Below are 15834 nucleotides of genomic sequence, written 5' to 3'. Positions count from 1 at the left end.
TTTCACGCTTTTATTACCATGTTATTGCTATGTATGTCGGTTTTTCTCAATTGTAATTTAAATCGTTAAATAATTTAGCCCATTAGTGGCAAATAAATGGAGGTTAACATGACTCAATTAAAATAAATACAAACACATACTGGTGTCTAATAAATATGTATAATAAAATAAAGCTTTTTGAACAATAAACAAGCTTTTGCCATTACTACAATTCTGTCACGTTTGAGGACTTTTATTTCAGAGACGGAAGTATCTAATCAGGAATCCGTTCCTCATGAGGTTGTTGTTCTGTCCTCCGAGAAACTGAAAGTGTCAAATCAGCCAGAGATCAACAATCCAACGCCGATTCGAAGACGATTAAGTTTGCTATTCTGAAAAACTCCGGATCGCAGGTTTGTGTCGACACTTCGTGTCCAGTTTAATGACCATCGTTGTTTTATTTACAAGTTTTAGTGTGTTTATACTCTTGAAATTATTTGTGGCTTTTAAACTGGGCGTATTTCCATATTACAACTGCTCTGAGTTTAAAAAAACACACACACACCTTGTTTTTAAACTAAATTTAGTAAGCACAAAACATGGACTGACCACAGCTGGTAGACACACATTCATCTGACGTCACACAGGCAGTTTAAGCTGATCTGGATCGGCTATATAAATCTGCGTTAATGATTAGAATTAACAGTATAATATAATAATACAAATAACAGCAGTCATAGGTGCTACATAGTATCTCCTTGAACAGGTCTTGTACATTGAGCCAGTCCTGGCTCACTCATGGTTGATCTGGAGACCCCATATACAACCTGACACATGATGGCCTGTGAAGATGAACCTCCAGAGAAGTGAGTTCCTGTTTTTATTTAATCACTTTGCTTAATGGGGATCATAATTATACAGTCAATTCTATCCTCTCCAATGGCAGGCACTGCTGGGTGTGTTTTGCCACGGAGAAAGAAGATCGGGCTGCAGAATGGGTCAGCCCGTGCCGCTGTAAGGGCTGTACAAAGTGGATCCATCAGGCTTGCTTACAGCGATGGCTCGACGAAAAACAGAAAGGCAACAGCGGTGGAACTGTGAGCTGCCCACAATGTGGAACAGAATACAGTATAGTTTTCCCCAAAATGGGTGAGTAGTTGCACTTTACCTTCTGGAAAGACACTTTTCTTGACTGAATCTGTCATACATTCTGGCTAAAACATTCTTGGCTTGTTTTACTGTTTTTACTCGCTACATAGGCTTGCTCAGAATGTTACGTTGAATCTGAACACCTGGCATTCTTGAAGTTCTACGAGGTCTCTGTCTCTTACATGAAACATTTTGGCCAAATTGATCATTCAAAAACTTCACTCCTCTTTTGTATTTTAAAATAAAGCCAGTATGACATTGAAATCAATTTCAGAGATTTTCTCAGACAAGCAGCACGACAGTGTGAAAACAGTGCACAGATTCTGTGTGGGCCCGTTAAAGAGTAAATATGACATTTCATCCAGTATGTCATGTTGCTGTGTGTGAATGCCAAGTCGTAACGCCGAAAGTGAACTAATAACAATGTTATTGGCTTGGGAAAAAGGAGTCGACTCTGAATCACGCGAAGTTCGCGAACGAGTCGTCTTCCGTTTCGTTCTAATTTCAGTTCCGGGCCAGATTTGCGTCACTCCGTGTAATGCCTGCCTATGTTCCATTTGCGACACAGCACGCGGTAGACCAATCACAGCAGACTAGACCATCTGTCCAATCAGATCAGAGTAGGCTGACAGAAAGGAGGGGATTAGACAGATTTGAGAGTCAGTCAGGAAGTAAGGTAATAATAAGTTAACGGCCTATTATTAGAAAATGAAAGTGTTTTTACTCTTTAATGACTCATATTCCTTATACCGGTTAGCTGTGATGCAAGTGTTAAATGTAATGTTTTGTCTTCGCTCCAGGGCCCTTGGTGTACTTCCTCCAGCAGGTTGATAGAGCTCTATCCAGGGCCAGCCCATTCGCTGCGGCTGGAGTCGTTGTGGGCACTGTCTATTGGTCAGCCGTCACCTACGGTGCCGTCACAGTTATGCAGGTGTGTTAATGTCGTCACATCTGAAAAAGCATTTCAATCATTCTTATAGCAGTGCTTATAGTTTATTTTCTCTGTTTTAAGGTGGTGGGCCATAAGAAGGGTCTAGACGTGATGGAGCGTGCAGACCCTCTTTTCCTGCTCATGGGTTTGCCCACCATTCCCGTCATGCTGGTACTGGGAAAAATGATACGTTGGGAGGATTACGTGGTGCGGCTTTGGCAGCGTCACTCTTCCAAACTTCAGATCTTTAATGGGCTCGTTCCTGGTATGTAAAAAAAAAAGGTCACAATTGTGTCAGATTGTGTAGTTGCAAGACAATGATGGCAAATCTTCCTTGTATGTCGACTTCTAATTTGAACATGTGGCAGTGCCAATGAGATTTGAGACCGTGTTGCTTATCTTTGAGAACTTCAATAATCATACAGAAAACTTGTTAATAATAAACATATGTAAAAGTGATAGTTCACCCCAAAATAAAAATGATTCTTTTTATTTAGAAGAATGTTGTTAACTGGCCCCCATTCACTTGCATTGGTTTTGTGTCCATACTATAGAAGTGAATGGGGTCCAGTGCTGTTCGGTTACCGACTTTCTTCAAAATATCTTCTTTCGTGTTCTGCGGAAGAAAGAAAGAAAGTCATAAAGGTTTGAAATGACGTGAGGGTGAGTAAACGATGACAGAATTTTCATTTTCGGGTGAACTATCGCTTTTAAGCACCTTTCTATACAAATACAACGCCACTCAAAGTGTTCACAGAAAAGTTATTGTTTTATGTATGTATTTGTTTGCAAAGGGATGGGGCGTTCTCTGCCCCGTGTCCCAGTGGAGGGCAGTTACGGAGGAGACCATCTCTCGGTGTCTCGTACCCTGTGCGGCGCTCTGGTCTTCCCTTCTGTCGCCAACCTGGTTGGTCGTCTCCTGTTCCGCAGGGTCACGTCTAACCTTCAGCGTACCATCCTGGTGAGTCAGGGACTTGTACCAAAAAACACCTAAAATAACATTGTCATGTTAAAAGCATGATGCCTAACAGAGTTGTTTTGGTCTAGGGGGGCATTGCCTTCGTGATGATCAAGGGAGTGTTGAAAGTGTATTTCAAACAGCAGCAGTACCTCATACAGGCCAACAGACACATCCTGAATTACCCCGCACTGGAGGGAAGAGCAGACGGCAATATTGAAGATAGCAACGATGACAGCAGCAACGAATAAAGACAATGCACTTTGGGCAAGCAACAACTGCACTATAGTATAAGATTGTTCAGAATAAAATGATTCATATTTACCAGTGTTTTAAAGACATTGTTATTGTGTTTCACATGACCCTTATGCAGTGTTCAGACACGCTCACTTTGCAACATATTCTTTGTTAAACACAAGAATGTCTCATCTGTGAGAGGCTGGCTATTTACATTTTAAAGTGCCTGTAATAGCAACAAGCACCACCAGATGGTGCCAAATGAAAGGGTAGTAATATTGCACTGTGCACTTATGTGGCCTGTGAAGAAATACATTTTAATTTAGACCGCAGACATACCGGCATGGTCACCCAAACATTATGCAGTTTTATTAATTGGCTTAAAGTTGATTGATTTCTAAATTATTCTAAAAGTATAAGTGACATATAAATAATAAGCTTAGAATTTAACCTTAAATATTCTTATGTTGGTGGTTAGAAGTGCAATTTGGTATATGGGAGAATCTCACAAAATCTGTTTGTTATTGTCATTCTGTATGAACAATTTGAATGATAATTTAAATATAATTTTCCTCTCATTACTGTAATGAATTTCATTTGAGGAAATGTGCTGAATTGTCACGAAAACAATGTGCCAATACAAAAAAAGAGCATATTTGGGGTGTATAATATGACTTGTGTTGTTTTTGAGGTGTGATTTATAAAATGGGCATCAATTGGTATTGTGAGGACAGGTTAGCAGAATAATTATGTTTATCTCAAATGGTAACCGGTAATTATCATGGGGTGCTAAAATGTTCCACCTCCCCATCGCTGTTTTAATGGCCCTTTATTTCCCACTGTCAGATCACCCCCTGTGCTCCTCTGAAGGAAAACACATAGCCAAGAAAACACCCATAAATAAACTGGCTTGCTTCTGATCTTTGATTTCTTTATTTCGAGAAAGGAAGAAACGTATAAATTATTCAGAAGGTTGCAGATGGTAAAGGACAGACTGAGTAAAGACAGCAGCTTAGCCAAGACGACTTCATCTGTGTTTAAAAATAAACCTCCAGTGGAACACTGCTTAACTTAATTCGCACAGCGTCTAAAATAGTCCTTGGGGATTGCTTTTGGCCTGTTTTTGGCAAATAGAACTACGGAAGACAGGCTTTGTTGAACGTATGGAACATAATAATGTTCATGAACTTCCCACAATGCATCTGTTGCTTTTGAAACTGGCAATGTGCATAAGATGTAATGCAGAAATGATGACTCGTGTCTCAATTAAGTTCTAAAAGCTATACAAAAATCTATAAATTGTAAAATCTATAAATAATGCATCCTTTTTTTCTAAGGCATGGCCAAATATGAATGCAAGGATTTGAGTGTTTCAATCATGGATGCATTTACATAAAATTATATGTAAGATTAAGGTCACATTCTAGAGGCAGTTCACAAACTCATTTCTTTGTCGTATTTTTTCAGTGCTTGTACTTGATGCTACAGATGAAATGTGCTTTGAACCAGCATCATATTGCAAAGAAATAAGCAGAGAAACATAAAAACTGAGCTGCCGTTTGTAAGGGTGTCAAAATTGTGCTGAAATAACCATGTCAAATAGATAAAAGGCCATTTCTTTGAATTATATAATGAGGTTATATCTTCAGATTTACGTCACAAAGAGTAAAAAAATGCTGATATTATTTTGGAACCCCGCTGTGTTTTCAAGCACTTTAAAATGGTAGCAGGATGTACTGTGCGTAGAAATATCAAAGTTAACAGAACAAGAGAAAAGGTGCATTATCTAACAAAGACTCACTATGACTAATAATAATGTGAGTGGGCCTTTACTTTTCCGTTGACGTGGTACCTTTTGAACCCTGTAACTGTTAAACACATGCTTGTGTTGTCATTTTAAAAAGTGTAAAAAACATGCTTTCAGCAAAATTCTGTGGTTAAACTTGATTACCTGTAACTCGGTTACATATCATATATTTACGTACTGCATTAAAGAAATTAAAGTTATATTTACAGCACACCTGCTGGGCCTCTTTAGATGTACCTTTCTTCAAATAAGTGAATATATAAAACGTTTTATTAAAGCATTGCAGATCATCCATACGAGGAGCCAAGAAACCAGAAGGATGAGAATTATAAATAAGGAGGATACAAGTCATCCCTCTGCCTCTGGACAAACCATGATTATCCGTCTTCTATAATCTCAAAGCACTCTCTTTTGCTGGTAGGTCTCCTGAGGTTTGTGTAAATGTACCAAACCAGAAATATCTCGTCTTCAAACGCTTTCGCTTTCTGATATTGTTAGTGATGCGTTTAAAATCAATAGGAATTTAAGAGAAGTGCATCTTATCAAGAATGAAAAAGCAAGGCTGAAATCAGGAGTGGGGAAAGCAAAGCTTCTCTCTACGTGCCACACTTCTCTAATGAGAAACTGGTGCCGCAATGAGAGGTGAGAAAACAGCCAGACGGGTCAAGAGACCTGAGATTAGTAACCCTCTAAGAAGGGGTTCTTGACCCGGGCACCATTCACGCTAGAACGGCTGGGACTTCGTCACCCGAGATGAGACATATGGCACATTGAAGTGTGTCATGGTTCGGCATAATTGATACGGCTGTCTCTGAGCATGTGATAAAATACCAATTACCATTCTAAAACTGGGATTTTTTATGCCTTAAAATAAATGTCAATTATGTTCAAGAAGGAAATCTTGAATTGAAATCTAAAAATACATCTACAAGTAAAATTTTGTAGCTCAATTGGTGGAGCTTTGCATTGAGTTCAATTCTTAAGGAACACACATACGGGTGAAAAATGTATACCTCCGGTTTGGATAAAACTGTCTGCCAAATGCCTAAACGTGAAAATGTAATGTAATGTCATCCCAGCCCACAGCTGCATAAATGAACTCAATAAACAGGCACTTAGAGCTTCATGCATTGGGAACAGAGACACACACCTGTTGTATATGCAAATGAGTTCATCCTCAATAATTATTGGGAAAACATTCAGTTTAATTACCAGTAATGCTACTGAACAACAGAGCAAAGAGAAAAGCCACATGTCACAGAAAATTACACGGATAGCATGTCTCCGAATTTATTTGTGCTTCCAAAACTACCAATCATAAGGCAACAGTAACGAAACATCAAAGGTTTTTGTTAGAAACTGAACTCTGCACCATCATGAAGACGTAAAAATATATTAAAACCAAGTATCAGCACGTTTCAATGGCAATAGAAGGTGGCTGTGCTGTTAAGCTAACACCAATGCTTGAACGTTACAGAGGCACAAAGTTCAAATTCCCACCAAAGCAATGAGATAAACAGCAATAGTTTCGAAAAAACCCCACCAGCGTCAACAACAGCACAACAACCAAAAATACAGAACAGTTTGGTGAAGATTCCGAACACATGAAGATGACTTTCATCGTTGCGTCTCGATGCTTTTGGCTGAAACATCTGGCGTACCTATGAAAAACGTGTCACTTAACATAATGAATGCGAAGACAAATCAGTCTGTATGTACTAGAACACAACAGCTTGAAAGAGTTAGCGTCAGTATAACAACCACATTCTTAATGAGATTCGTCGAACGTCCAGACTGGAATAACACCTGACCTTCCAACGTGCTTCTCGAGATGTCGTTAACGTAACGCCCCGCTGCATTCTCATAGGATCATGTCGACGTGAACCCCGGAACACAGCAACAGTGGGTGGAGGTTGTTTTTAGATCTCTTGGGTAAGAACTGATGCAGAAACCCACGTAGCAATTCAGCATCTCCATGGAAACAGTGCCAGCTCATCCTCAACCCCTCCCCTCCCACCTCTCTTCCATTTCTTCTCTCCTGCCCTCTCTTTAGCAGTGAGCACACTGTTCCGCTCTGACCAGAGACCCCCGCTGCGCGGAGGAGACCTTGGTAACATCTGTGGTCACCGTTGAAAGGGGAAAGCTCTCGTAGGTCTCCGCTACGCCCCAGCCGCAGTGGCAGCGCTGCAGCCTGGCTTTGAGCTCCTTCTGAAAGTTGGTGTTGAGAAAGCCGTACACCACCGGGTTGACGCAGGTGGAGGCCATGGCCGTCAGGTGGCAGGCGGAGAAGATGACGTCGTGCTGGCACGAGGGCAGGACTTGGTGGTACCAGTCGAAGATGGTGTTGAAGACGTTGAGCGGCAGCCAGCACAGAGCGAAAGCGACCACGATCACCACTAGCATGGCGTTGACGCGCTGGGCGCCCCGCGCTTTCCTGTGGCGCGCCTCGGTGGCCTGCTCCACCATGTCTCTCCGTCTGCGCAGACGCAGGAAGATGCGCAGGTAGCAGAGCAGAATGAGCAGCAAGGGCAGGCAGTACTGGAACAGGAGAAGTGAGGTGGTGTAGGCCAGTCGGTTGCGCTCGGACGGCCACAGCTCCATGCAGATCACGTGGTCGCTGAACGGGTTAAAGGGCAAGCTGAGGTTTTGGAAAGGTGCGTTGGTGAGGATGTTGAAAGAGAGGAACGGTAGAGAAATGAAGCAGGCCACCATCCAAGTGACCGCCACGGCCAGATACGAATGCCCGGCGGCGGGCGTCCAACCAGTGGGGTGGATGATGAGCTGATGCCGTTCCAACGCAATGAGCACCAGGGAGAAGACAGAAACCGTGATGGACATGCACTGCACGAACGGGGTGATCTTACACAGCGTCTCGCCCAGGATCCAGCGGTCCATCAGGGTGTAGATGACCGTCACGGGGAGGCACACCACGCACATGAGAATGTCCGAACAGGAGAGATTGGCGATGAGGATATTGGTGACGTTCCTCATTTCCTTCTGTCGGGAGATGATGAAAACCAAACAAGCGTTGCCCACCAAGCCCACCGCTATAACTGTGCTGTAGGCCACGATCAGAAGGGTCGTGCCGCTCACTGAAGGAGGGCAGGCGTTGGACTCCGCCCATGTCATGTGGCCCGGCCCAGCGGTGTTGTTGCTGATGTTGTCCGGCGTTGGGGATGGAGGGGCATCCATAATTTCACAAACAACGTTCCTCGAAAGGCCACTCTGTCGTATTCTTCAAACAGCAGAATTTGTCAAATCAGCTCACTGTTTGGGGTTCGCCATTTGGTCGCAGGTGGAGATTTGATTATTTGTTCCACCTGGGAAAACAGAAGAGAGGGCGAGAGTGTTCAAAGAAGCATTATGTTGAGAGGGATTTAATGGGGTACAGGATTTAGTCAATCTGGCCGAGGTTCAGCTTTTTTGATCCAACGGCTGTTTATAGGCTTGAAATGTGAGCTCAAATGAGAAAGCATGGTGAATGACTGTAAATCACAGTATTTAATCTCAATTCTCTTCTAAACCAACCCATTAGTTCATGTATACATCTATCCAAATCTGCTCTGATAACCACACGAACCCAACAAACACTCTCAGCACAAAGTCCCCGAGGAGGTTGACGGGTCGCTGTCTCTGTTAAGCTGACAGATGGAGGCATCTCAGCTGAATTCTCAAGATCTCCTTTCTTTGGCCTCACATGGCTTTCGAATCAACAAAATAAAATGATTTATATCACCATACATCAATGTTAATTGTGAATGTAAGAGAGGAATTCTACACACTATTCGTGAATAAAAGAAATAAAATATCAAATAAAAAAGTATTAAACATTATTTATAATCAAATATAATAGCCTATTTATATCAGAATAACTCAAATGTGCAGATCGCAATTATTTTAATATTTCAAAAAGTTATGTAGCCTATAATCAAAGCTCTCTGACGTGTGGAAAATAATCCAAATATATTTTAATATAGTTCGCACTGATTTAACAAACTCAATTATAGGGCTGCATAACGATTAATCGCGACTAATCGTTTGCAGAATAAAAGTTTTTGTTTACATAATATATGTTGGTGTACTGTGTGTGATAATTATGTATTTATAAATAAACACACATGGATGCATGATTTTAAGAAAAAATATATTTAATATTTATATATAATATAAATTATATATATAAATATAAAACATATCAAAAGTTACATATTTCTTAATTATATACAGTACATGCATGTACGTGTATTTATTAGGGTTGTAACGATTCACGATTCACTCACGATGCGATGCGAGTCATGATTCTGATCTCACGACGCGATTTATTCACGATTTATTTTTACAAAATGAGTTGAAACAAATTAGAAATGAACAACTTTCCTTGCATTATTTCTTAAATGCTTCACGTTTCTTTGTATAATAAAATAATGTTTTATTTGAAATAACAAAACTAAACTGCAATTTTATAACAAATTAATAATAGAAAAGGTCTCTTTAATATAACCTGCTGTTCAAAAAATGTATTGCGATTTAGCAATACAGCGATCCGGCTCACGGTGAATCGTTACATCCCTAGTATTTATATATACATAATTATCGTACGCAGTACACCAACTTATGTAAACAAAAACTTTTATTCTGCAAACGATTAGTCGCGATTAATCGTTATGCAGCCCTACGTATTGTATAGTCTTCAATTTTGCACCACTTGAAAAAGGCGTTGGGTCAAAAAGAGCCCAACCCAGAAAAAAATATCGCAGAAATTGGTTTATGGTTGTAAACAACCCAGCATAGGTTAATTTACAACCCAGTGGTTGGGTTTGTCCCTTTTGACCCAAAGCTGGGTTGAACAAACCTATAGTGCAAATAAAGTGCAGATATCACATTTATATACAGTATCTTTTTTGTTTAATATTTCAAAACAGTATATACAGTAGTTCCACAGTCTGTCACTCCACAATGAATGAGCTTTTTTCATCTCACCCATATATCATCGTTTCATTCACTTGTCTCTTTAAATGCCTACAAACTGCATTCAATTTCACTCCTGCAGTCACTCGGCTAATAAATTCCTCACGACAGGCTACACAGAGTCTGTGAGTTGAGTAAGTGTCGTAATTAAGCCACTGTTAATATCCTCTCTCTCCTGTCTGAGGTTTCACACCAGCTTATTACGTCATTCATCTCTCATGGAGTGCATGGGAAACTCACTTAAGGAATGCCAGGCTGAGATTATACATTCAAAAGCTTCAATCCTTCACAACGCTAAAGAGAATAATTTATCACACCACATCACCTTTCAAAGTGGCGCGCTACGATTTGCATTTCCCCGAGGAAACACGAGAGCAGTAAAAGAGTAGCTTCAAAGATTTGTGGTAAAGCGATGGGCGCTGTGTGCTCGTATGCGAGGCATGTGGAGCTGTCAGTGTCCATGCACCCAGGTTTGAGTCTGACCTGGATTGTGTCCTGATCCCTCTCACTTCTTTCCAGTATTTCTAGACCGATTACACAATAAAGTATTTTACGAGATGGCTCATTTTTCCAGTCGGAATCATATGAAAATGTAGGATTATTAAGAAAAAAGCATAAATGAATCTCCTCTCCTAAACCTAGAACGCAGGCTGTACTGAAACGTGCAAATGAGATGTGAATTTGTACGACTTCATATGACCTCATAAATTGAATCAAAAATAACAAATCATTTTAACATTTATTAAAAACGCAAGCCATAGAGCGATTCTCAATATACTTGTCCCATATTCACTTGAGAAAGAAAAGTAAAGGTACTTTACCACCGAACACCAAGACCATTACCAGACAACTTTATCAAAGCTAACTGCATACATTACATCCAAAAGCATCAGACATGAGGTTTCTGCGTGTGAAGAGTGACTCAGGAAAGAAGGGAGCGTGTGAAATTATATAAGGCAGAACTAAATTAATCATCTCATTTTCATGTTCCACGGCCAAGCCTGAGCGACGTGCTGTTATAACCGACCACAGCGAGCTGTTGCAAATCAAACGTTCATTGTCATTATAATGCAAAATCAATAATGAAACAAAAAAGGACACAAATGACAGAAAACTGGCTTTTCGGGAGACCAAAAGAACTTGAAAGCTTGTGTAAAACTCTCCTCACGAAAGCCCAAAACACCACAGAACATTAATCACTGTTTGTGAAGTGCTGACAACCTCCGGCCGGTCAGATCCAGTAAATTGGGTCATAACAAAGTACACTGCACAAAGCATTTTCCCAATAACCTTGAAGAGTTCGACTTTTATGACAGAAGGTCTGTTAGTTTGGATATTTCTCACCGTTACGGCGAGTTCCTTCTCCGCTTAGTCGTCTGAGCCCGACTCGAGCTCTCACACATGAACAATGAGATGAGACGTCTCCTAAACACAATGAGATTCAATTGAGAGCGCAAGTCTTACTTATTTCTCATAATCTCATTAACGTGTCCATTCGAGTTTCAAAAGGGATCTCAACAATGTCACAAACTGAGCTCAGATTTGACTCGTCTGCAATCAAAAGTCAATATGATTAAAGAGCTCAATATAAACTCAAAATGATTTGTATTCATTTGACACCTCTTCGTGTATTTGAACAATTCTCTCATTTGTTTCTATTTTTACTTTTCCTACGCAATTTTAGGAGAAACATCTGAGACTTCAATGAAATACAACTGAGAACAATCTCCTGAGCTATGAAAGAGCAAACGCTGATCAATAAAATGTTCCTTTGGGCGTAAACACTTTGGCCAGACGATTAGCATTACTGAGAGAAATCTCTTACTTTACTACCGGCTAGACTTCAATGGAATACTAATGGAAAACAGTGATTTTTATTGGTACTTTATTATGCTCTCAGGCATTAGCATGCAATTTGACTCGTATTAGCCAGCGTGAGTCCCTGGGGTAATTGACAGCGTTCTACTAACCTTGAGCTTTGCCATGGCTTATCATAACCTCTGATGAAATGGACTCTTGATGCTAATAAACAAATATGAATCTGAGCGATCATCATTTCCTCAGACTTACAATGATTTCCGTATGCAGAAGTATTATCACAAGGAAAATAAATGCTTAAACCGTTGTTTGGAAAACACATTTGACTGATGTGATAGATTGTTGGGATTGTCGAGGCATTATATCTCTAAATATATTTTTTGTCTTTAAAATTGTTATGGTTAATAATAAAGGATGGGACCAAGCTGCACGAACAACAGAACATCAGAGACTCGAGGGGACGTTTGTAACACCCTAGCAACTGCCCAGATTCCCTAGCAACCGCATAGCAAACGGATGCCATCAACCAAGAAGAGCATTGTGACAGGGAGTAAACGAGATATTTCAACCAGAAATAAAGATTCTGTCATGATTTATTCACCCTCGGGTCGTTCAAAACATGCACATGACTCTTTCTTCCGTGCAACACAAAAGAAGATATTTTGAGAAAGTGGTTGTGTCCATACGTCAACAGGGGCCAATGTCGTTCGGTTGCCAACATTGTTGAAAATGTCTTCTTTTGCAAAAGAAAGAAAGTCATTCAGGTTTGAAATAAGGGCGAATGAATAATGATTTGATCATTTGAGTGAACTATCCCTTCATGCACGAGCCAGAAAATGGAAATGTAATGCTTACTGTCCTTTAAAAAACTGCATGTTGTAATCCAGTAATGCACTGTCTGAAAACCCAACAAAATAATAGAAGATGTTGTTTACACAGAGGCAATAACATATCTCAAGAAGCTTTTGTGTAGTGTCAGATGGCTCAATTGTGTCTCTATTCAACAAGTTCTCTCTTGACCTTTGGTAACAGAACAATAACATGAAAAAACTGAATTATGGATGCAGGTTCACCAGCGCTCTGATTTGTAGAGATGAACCCGCAGCTGAGTTTCCATATATATGAGTCCCCATATAGGACGGTGGACGGCAGTTCACTACAGGATGGAAGTAATAGCCCTGCTACAACATCTTAAAGTGGCCTCGGGCAGCGAGAGGACATAAACAGGGCAGAAACGAAAGTTTACAGCTGTGTGAAAGACATTTCTTAAAGGGATAGTTCACCCCAAAATAAATTAATCATCATCAGTTACTACTGCCAAAAACCTTTTTGTTTTTTTCTGTAGCCCACAGATGTGATCCTTCATTCTATAATAGCGGCATTAACATTTTCTTAGATCTGTCCTCCTAAAAAAGAATTTAAAGGTTAGGATAACAAATGGGTGGGAATAAAAATAGATGTTTTTTTCGGTTGGCTTGAACTATTTGGACTGTGTGTGTTTTGCGACAGCAAGCGTCATTTTCCTGCGTGTTTTCAAAATGTCAGAATTTGAGCCACGGGGCTCCGGTTGAAACTCGGGTCACCTCCCGTCTCAAACTTTAGCCCGTCCTCTGTCTGAAGGCCTCAGGGTGTCCTTTAAAGAATCGCACGATGTCTCCTTGCTTTTTGAAAGATGGGCGTTCGCAATCTACGCACCAGTAGACAGCACAAGCATGCGAGTTGCGTCATACAAAAGAGTTCTCTTCCAGACATCTCATTTGATAAAGGCTGACAAAGTTTGACAATCTATCAAATTGAATTACATCCGTCTGCTGATGTTAAGATGTATTCATCAGCACCTTTTCATGTTTGTACTGCTTCCACGCAGGTTTCACATCAGACAGACATACTGTATGCACGGACTCTATGCCAAATCGCTCAACGCAACACATCTAAACATCTTTTTACCTTGAACTTCCAAGTCCTCTGCAGAAGAATATAAAAGAAATATGAATGTTTAAAGATGTACAAACTACAAAACAATTTAAATAGCAGCGGTTTCCCCCAGGAAGACTTAGATTTTACATTGTGCATCAAATGGAATCTGGCGAAGTGACAAAATTGTTTATTGCACACGCACAGCATTCAATCTGAATCACAATTGCTTCCTTTTTAACCCCCTACACTCTTAAAAAGAAAGGTGTCAAAGGTTCTTGAAAGAACCCTCTCTTTCTTACTTTCTTATAATCTGAATATTAGTATATTCAGATATTAAAGGTTCTTTTGAAGCAACTAGTTGGTTCGTCAAATTTAAGATTTCATTTACTGGAATGAATATTACCAACCCTTCCCTTTTGAATTTCTTCATCATTGTCCTGATATAAGTAAATTATACATTTTATCAACACATAATTATTAAAAATGAAATAAAAACAATATTAATAAGCATGCAGTTGTCACTGTTTTTACTTTTTTTTTTATCTAGGGCTGAATCAAACAAGACAAGGTTCTTTCGACACTACACATTATCTACAAAACATCAAAATGATGTGCGAAGAACAATCCCGTTGGTTAAATAAACCTGTATGGGAGATAGCGAAACCAGCGTGCAGATAAAAACTAATCTAAAGTGACATATTGCCAAATTACATCTGATCCTCCCAGAGTCTGCCTGAACGATATTTTCCCAAAGGTGAAAGGTTAGTCTTGGAGGTAATTACAGACACCAACACTCCACTCACGGCTCACTTTCTTTTACACCTGTCAATCAAACCAGCCAAGAGGGATACAGCATAACAAAGACTCAGGCAAGGACAGAACGCTCTATATAAAGTCCAATAACATCCCTCATCCTCGCACAGTTAATAATCCTGCGTCTCTCAGGTTGCAATCCATCAAAACACATCTAGTCCTGACAAGAAGAACAGATTATCATCTGAGATTACGCCATTGTTCAGATTGAGCAAAAAACACACACATGCACGTCTGCTTTTAAATCCTGTTTAAGGAAAACCTTTTCGATAGCCATTTAAACTATCACTGCCTGCTCAAGTTCACTCTTAAAGGTGCTTAAAAGCGTCTTCACAGTGATGCCATAGAAGAACCATTTTGGTTCCACAAAGAACCATCTCTTTCTTACCTTTTTTAACCACAAAGTAGCCTACTTTCTGTGAAACAGACAGGTTCTTCAGATGTTAAAGGTTGTTTTTTGGAACCATTTAGACAAAAGGGTTCTTCTATATGGCATCGTGAAGCACCTTTATTTTTAAGAGTGTTGTTTCCCATCATGTCTCTCTCACCGTCACTTACAATTTCTATTGACAGCGATGAACAGTTCATGCTCCACGAAGAGATGTTTTGAGATTTGCACAAATATCTGCACATTTTGGTAACACGAGACTGTTCCCGTGCTTTCAGAGAGACTTAACCAGAAGTTTCATTAAAATGCCTAATGGACTTATAACCTCACAAACGCATGGCTCATTTGTTCTGAACGCCTTTTCTTCTCAAGCATGCACACATTCGCTATTACTGTACATCCCGAGCAGCAGATTATATAATGACAAAAATCGGTCACATAGGCTAACTACCGAACACACGAACGCGAGGAATCCCCGAAATTCCATCAGACGCTTTTAAACGTGTTTCTGTCAGGCGACGAACCTGTTCAGCTGTCATCTCAACGTAAAGAAACAAGGGTTGGTTTAGAAATAAAGCAACCTCAACAGAACGTTAAATGCGTGCGGTCTTACCAGTAAAGCTGGGGTTTCTTTAACGTCGACGCGGTGGAGAGCCCGAACTCGACTGAATGAGGAGTGTGAGATGATGCAGAACTCCCTCTCCCCGCATCAGCATCCGCGGTGTGGCTCTCTGAACGGGACCGCGTGTGTGTACAGATGAAGAGGACACAGAGAGATGCTCGCATCTTTCCCTGGAAAACTTTGTGGTGGACGTCGATCTCTCCAACCTTTCCTTCACGGGCAGATTTCACAGGAACCTTCAGCTCGT

At 40.3% G+C, this 15834-nt stretch overlaps 2 protein-coding genes across 3 annotated transcripts; one reads left to right on the top strand and one right to left on the bottom strand.

Moving 5' to 3' along the window:
* The first annotated feature begins 238 nt into the window (after nucleotides 1-238).
* Nucleotides 239-4176, top strand: marchf5l (membrane-associated ring finger (C3HC4) 5, like). Of its 2 annotated transcripts, none has more exons than XM_057321786.1 (7): nucleotides 239-392; nucleotides 731-845; nucleotides 926-1128; nucleotides 1929-2059; nucleotides 2141-2324; nucleotides 2854-3020; nucleotides 3107-4176. In XM_057321786.1, the coding sequence occupies exons 2-7, from the start codon at nucleotides 814-816 to the stop codon at nucleotides 3266-3268; spliced, it is 879 nt and encodes a 292-aa protein (XP_057177769.1). In that variant the 5' UTR covers nucleotides 239-392; nucleotides 731-813; the 3' UTR covers nucleotides 3269-4176. The 2 variants fall into 2 exon arrangements, with proteins under 2 accessions (XP_057177769.1, XP_057177768.1); XM_057321785.1 differs by having other exon boundaries at nucleotides 240-392; nucleotides 746-845.
* Nucleotides 4177-6234: 2058 nt separating this feature from the next.
* npy8ar (neuropeptide Y receptor Y8a) lies at nucleotides 6235-15687 on the bottom strand. Its single transcript, XM_057321953.1, has 2 exons — nucleotides 15579-15687; nucleotides 6235-8381 (listed from the first exon to the last, which is right to left on the bottom strand). Exon 2 carries the CDS (start codon nucleotides 8251-8253, stop codon nucleotides 7111-7113), a length of 1143 nt encoding a protein of 380 aa, XP_057177936.1. The 5' UTR covers nucleotides 8254-8381; nucleotides 15579-15687; the 3' UTR covers nucleotides 6235-7110.
* Nucleotides 15688-15834: the final 147 nt, after the last annotated feature.

This window comes from Triplophysa rosa, linkage group LG22 (assembly GCF_024868665.1).
Source record: "Triplophysa rosa linkage group LG22, Trosa_1v2, whole genome shotgun sequence".
NCBI lineage: Eukaryota > Metazoa > Chordata > Actinopteri > Cypriniformes > Nemacheilidae > Triplophysa > Triplophysa rosa.
Note: the sequence above shows the minus strand (reverse complement) of the source record. Positions and strands in the feature narration are given on the sequence as shown.

Coding starts and splice junctions, on each gene's coding strand:
- marchf5l (XM_057321786.1), top strand. CDS start 814: ATGATGGCCTGTGAAGATGAACCTCCAGAGAA. Junction 846..925: donor GAAGATGAACCTCCAGAGAA/GTGAGTTCCTGT, acceptor CTCCAATGGCAG/GCACTGCTGGGTGTGTTTTG. Junction 3,021..3,106: donor ACCTTCAGCGTACCATCCTG/GTGAGTCAGGGA, acceptor GTTTTGGTCTAG/GGGGGCATTGCCTTCGTGAT.
- npy8ar (XM_057321953.1), bottom strand. CDS start 8,253: ATGGATGCCCCTCCATCCCCAACGCCGGACAACATCAGCAACAACACC.